The sequence below is a fragment of the Salmo salar genome, chromosome 15 (assembly GCF_965601325.2).
Source record: "Salmo salar chromosome 15, fSalSal1, whole genome shotgun sequence".
In the NCBI taxonomy this organism is placed as follows: Eukaryota; Metazoa; Chordata; class Actinopteri; order Salmoniformes; family Salmonidae; genus Salmo; species Salmo salar.
In genome coordinates, this window is record NC_138305.1 from 113,882,501 (window position 1) to 113,887,576 (window position 5,076).

A 5,076-nucleotide genomic window follows, 5' to 3' on the forward strand; every position below is an offset into this window, starting at 1 on the left:
CCATTTTCTAGTCTTGCCATAGATTTTCAAGCCGATTTAAATCAAAACTGTAACTGGGCCACTCAGGAACATTCAATGTCATCTTGGTAAGCAACTCCAGTGTAGATCATTTGGCCTTGTGTGAATTTGTTTGCCAGTGTCTGTTGGAAAAGCACATTGTAACAAGTTTTCTGTTAAGATTTTGCCTGATTTTTCCGTTTCTTTTTAGCATGAAATAACTCCCTAGTCATTGCCGATGACAAGCATACCCATAACGTGATGCAGCCACCAACATGCTTGAAAATATGAAGAGTGGTACTCAATAATGTTTTCTGTTGATTTGCCCCAAACATAACACTTGGTTTTTCAGGACAAAAAAGTTAATTTCTTTGCCACATTTTTTTGCAGTATTACTTTATTGCCTTGTTGCAAACAGGATGCATGTTTTGGAATATTTGTATTCTGTTCAGGCTTCCTTCTTTTCGCCCTGTCATTTATGTTAGTATTGTGGAGTAACTACAATGTTGTTGATCCATCCTCAGATACTATCTGGCCTGATGACTCCTGGCTGTCCCCGTCCCAATTCACCGGGTCGTGCAGCTGATCCAGTTTGTGCTGCTCTACCTGCGGCTATGGTACCCTGACCTGTTCACTGGACCTGATACCTTGTCCCGGACCTGCTTCTTTGACCCCCTCTCTCTCTCTACCGCACTGTATCTAACTCTGAATGCTCGTCTATGAAAAGCCAACTGACATTTACTCCTGACCTGTTGCACCCTCTATAAACACGGATTATTATCATAATTATTATAATTATTATTATTATATTATTATTATTATTATTACCTCTATAAACACTGATTATTATCATAATTATTATTATTATATTATTATTATTATTACCTCTATAAACACTGATTATTATCATAATTATTATTATTATATTATTATTATTATTACCTCTATAAACACTGATTATTATCATAATTATTATTATTATATTATTATTATTATTACCTCTATAAACACTGATTATTATCATAATTATTATTATTATATTATTATTATTATTACCTCTATAAACACTGATTATTATCATAATTATTATAATAATAATAATTATGATTATATTATTATTATTTTTATTATTACCTCTATAAACACTGATTATTATTATTTGACCCTGCTGGTCATCTATGAATGTTTGATCATCTTGAAGAATGATCTGGCCTTAATGGCCATGTACTCCTATAATCTCCACCCGGCACAGCCAGAAGAGGACTGGCCACCCCTCACAGCCTGGTTCCTCTCCACCCGGCACAGCCAGAAGAGGACTGGCCACCCCTCATAGCCTGGTTCCTCTCTAGGTTTCTTCCTAGGTTCTGGACTTTCTAGGGAGTTTTTCCCTAGCCACTGTCATGACGTTGGCCTCTTTTGGTACAGGGAGGACAGTTGACCCCCTCCCTTTTGCACACAATCCACCCTGTGTGTAAAGGGTCGTAAAAACTCTAAAATTCCAGGAGAGTCTCTGGCCACATGGCCCATAGAGAGACACAGGAAATTCTTCCAACTCATAGAATTGGAAAGCCAAGCGACATTTTGTGTTCTGGAGAAGGTATGGAAGATTGGTGAAGAATCCAGCTACGAACTGATCCGCTTGGTACCATTTTGTGATATTCCGAAGAGACAATATAGCCATATTACCATAAAACTGTTTATATAATAGACTCAGTTTAAGACTTGCATCATATGGGTGTATGGAATGTATTAATAAGGATAAAGCTTTTGTAAGACATTGAGATGCTATGTACTGATGTAATGTGATAGAATTGTATTTCTGTAACCAAATCTAACTCAGTCATAGGCACGCCCCCAGGGACCCATACAGGACCAGGCGTCATTTGACAAGCTGTTCTATGGGCACTATAAAACACCCCCGGATTTACATTTCTTCAGACCAGGCCTACACTCCGTTGGCTAATAGGTTCTACCATCTAATTCCTCTACTGAAAGTGAACCATACCACGTGGTTAACTTTTAGACTATTGATACCGACAGAATAAGAACAAGTCTTTGATATTAATTATTAGGCTGCAGCTAAGTAAATTATATCATCGAACGCGAAGACCAACGAAACAACCATTCTATGACGACATTAATGAATGTCGCTCTGAAAGATCCATTCTAACCGAGAGAGAGAGAGAGAGAGAGAACGCGGACAAAACTCCCCAACAGAACTACTCTCCAACAAGAATCAGAACGACACACTGAGCGTAAATATATATTGATTGCAATTGTTCCCGAATGAGTGAGCCTTCAATTGTCAATTGTTAATATTAATGAACCCTGTGTAACTTCTCAGCCGACCTTTTATGATCCATTGTTCAACAGGCCGACCTGCCTGTTTAGCCAGTAGGGCACATTCCGATAGCAATCCTTTGTGACGATAATTACTGTTTGTATGTTTTTCTGTTAATTACTTAGTGTAGTAAATAAATGATTTTAAGACAATTGATGTATGGATGATTTTAGTAAAGACTGGGTTCGTGCAGATACAACAATTTACGACGTTTTGGAATGAGACTGGACGCGAGGTAAAATACACCATTTAAACCAGAAGATAATCGGCCTATACTATAATAGAATATAATATTATAGTACAGGAAAGTTATATTAGGAAAATTATAGCTTTGTAATCTGAATATTCTCCTTGGTGCCCCGATCTCCTAGTTAATTACAATTAAACGATTAATCAGTTTAATCGCGTGATAATAATTACAGGGAGCTAATTAATAAACATATCTTCAGTTTAATGGTTCCCCCTAAAGACACGACACCACCGTGCTTCTACATCTGTATTGCTTGCTGTTTGGGGTTTTAGGCTGGGTTTCTGTATAAGAACTTTGTGACATCTGCTGATGTAAAAAGGGCTTAATAAACTTTATAAAAGTCATTGTAGCAGTAGTATTTATTAGTATTTAGTATTTATTAGTATTTAGTATTTGTTAGTCTAAAGGTAAAACTTTATGAAAGTCATTGTTGTAAGGGAATGAGTGACTGGCGGCAGGGAAGTCAAGCGCAGGAGAGCAAAACCTGGTACGGAACGGAGCAGTTCCATTCATAAAACCACCGGTAACCAGAACAATAAACAAATGGGTACAAAACCCATCGCGCACCACAGAAAACGTGCACATGCACTCACAATAAACAATTCCGCACAAAGACATGGGGGGAACAGAGGGTTAAATACACAACATGTAATGAGGGAAATGAGACCAGGTGTGTGAGAAGACAAGACAAAACAAATGGAAAATGAAAAGCTAGAAGACCGGCGACCGCCGTGCGCCGCCCGAACAAGGAGAGGAACCGACTTCAGTGGAAGTCGTGACAATTGTAGAAATAGTATTTATTAGTATTTAGTATTTGTTAGTATTTAGCATTTATTAGTATTTAGTATGTATTAGTATTTAGTATTTATTCGTATTTTGTATTTCTTAGTATTTAGTATTTATTAGTATTTAGTATTTATTAGTATTTAATATTTATTAGTATTTAGTATTTATTAGTATTTAGTATTTATTAGTATTTAGTATTTATTAGTATTTAATATTTATTAGTATTTAATATTTATTAGTATTTAGTATTTATTAGTATTTAATATTTATTAGTATTTAGTATTTATTAGTATTTAATATTTATTAGTATTTAGTATTTATTAGTCCAGAGGTAAAGATATATTACTGACGCTGCCTCACACACACATAAAACACACCAGGTGAGGAGTGTGTGCGCGTGCGCTTGTCTGTGTGCTTGTGTGTGTGTATATCTGTGTGTATATGTGTGTGTGTATATGTGTGTGTGTGTTACTCACAGGGACAGCAGGTTGGGTAGATTCCATGGAATGTCATTGGGAAGTCTTTCCAGCTGATTATTCTGAAGCATCCTGTCAATCAGACAACAACATGAATATCTACTAAGTTACAGTTCATATGAGGAAATCAGTCCATTTCAATAAATTAATTAGGCCCGAATTTATAGATTTCACATGACTGGGAATACAGATATGCATCTGCTGGTCACAGATACCCCTCTTAATGATCGTACACTTTAAAAAAAAAAATTTGCCTAAAATGACATACCCAAATCTAACTGCCTGTAGCTCAGGCCCTGAAGCTAGGATATGTATGTTCTTGATACTATTTCAAAGGAAACACTTTGAAGTTTGTGGAAAGGTGAAATGAATGTAGGAGAATATAACACATTAGATCTGGTAAAAGATAATACAAACAAAACTACGCTACATTTTTATTTCTGGGACCCTCAGGATGACAGATCAGAGCAAGATTACTGAATGTAAGTACATTATTTACCTTCAGAGGTGAATGTATCAAACCAGTTGCTGTGATAAAAGTGTTTTGTTGTTTTGCACTCTCCTCAAACAATAGCATGGTATTTTTTCACTGTAATAGCTACTGTTAATATGACAATGCAGTTAGATTAACAGGAATGTAAGCGTTCGGATGAAGGGCAAGACAATGGGCCTAAGGATCTCATCAAGCGCCAAGTCTAGGTCCAAGAGGCTTCTAAACAGCTTCTACCCCTCAAAGCCATAAGACTCCTGAACATCTAATCAAATGGCTACCCAGACTATTTGTATTGCCCCCCCCCCCCCCACCCCCTTTTACACCGCTGCTACTCTCTGTTGTTATCATCTATGCATAGTCACTTTAATCTATGCATCTATGCATAGTTACTACTTACATTTACATATTACCTCAACTAACTGGTGCCCCCGCACATTGACTCTGTACCGCTACCCCCATGTGTCACGCCCTGACCGTAGAGAGCCTTATTATTCTCTATGGTTGGTTAGGTCAGGGTGTGACTCGGGTGGGGAAGTCTATGTTTTCTGTTTCTTTGTTTTTGGGCGAGTGTGGTTCCCAATCAGAGGCAGCTGTCTATCGTTCTCTCTGATTGGGAATCATACTTAAAGCAGCCTGTTTTCCACCTGTGTTTTTGTGGGATGTTGTTTTCTGTTTAGTGTCTGTTCCTGACAGAACTGTGCGCTTTTGTTATTTTGTTTAAGTGTTTGGTGAA

The 5,076-nt window shown here is 37.1% G+C and overlaps 1 protein-coding gene across 1 annotated transcript in view; it reads right to left on the reverse strand.

The window, feature by feature from the left end:
- Nucleotides 1-3,921, reverse strand: part of lgr6 (leucine-rich repeat containing G protein-coupled receptor 6) — a 57,245-nt gene extending 53,324 nt beyond the window's left edge. The window contains exon 1 of the mRNA XM_082961517.1: nt 3,851-3,921. Coding sequence (XP_082817643.1) covers nt 3,851-3,921 — 71 coding nt within the window. The remainder of the gene's footprint in view (nt 1-3,850) is intronic.
- Between the last annotated feature and the right edge of the window lie 1,155 nt (nt 3,922-5,076).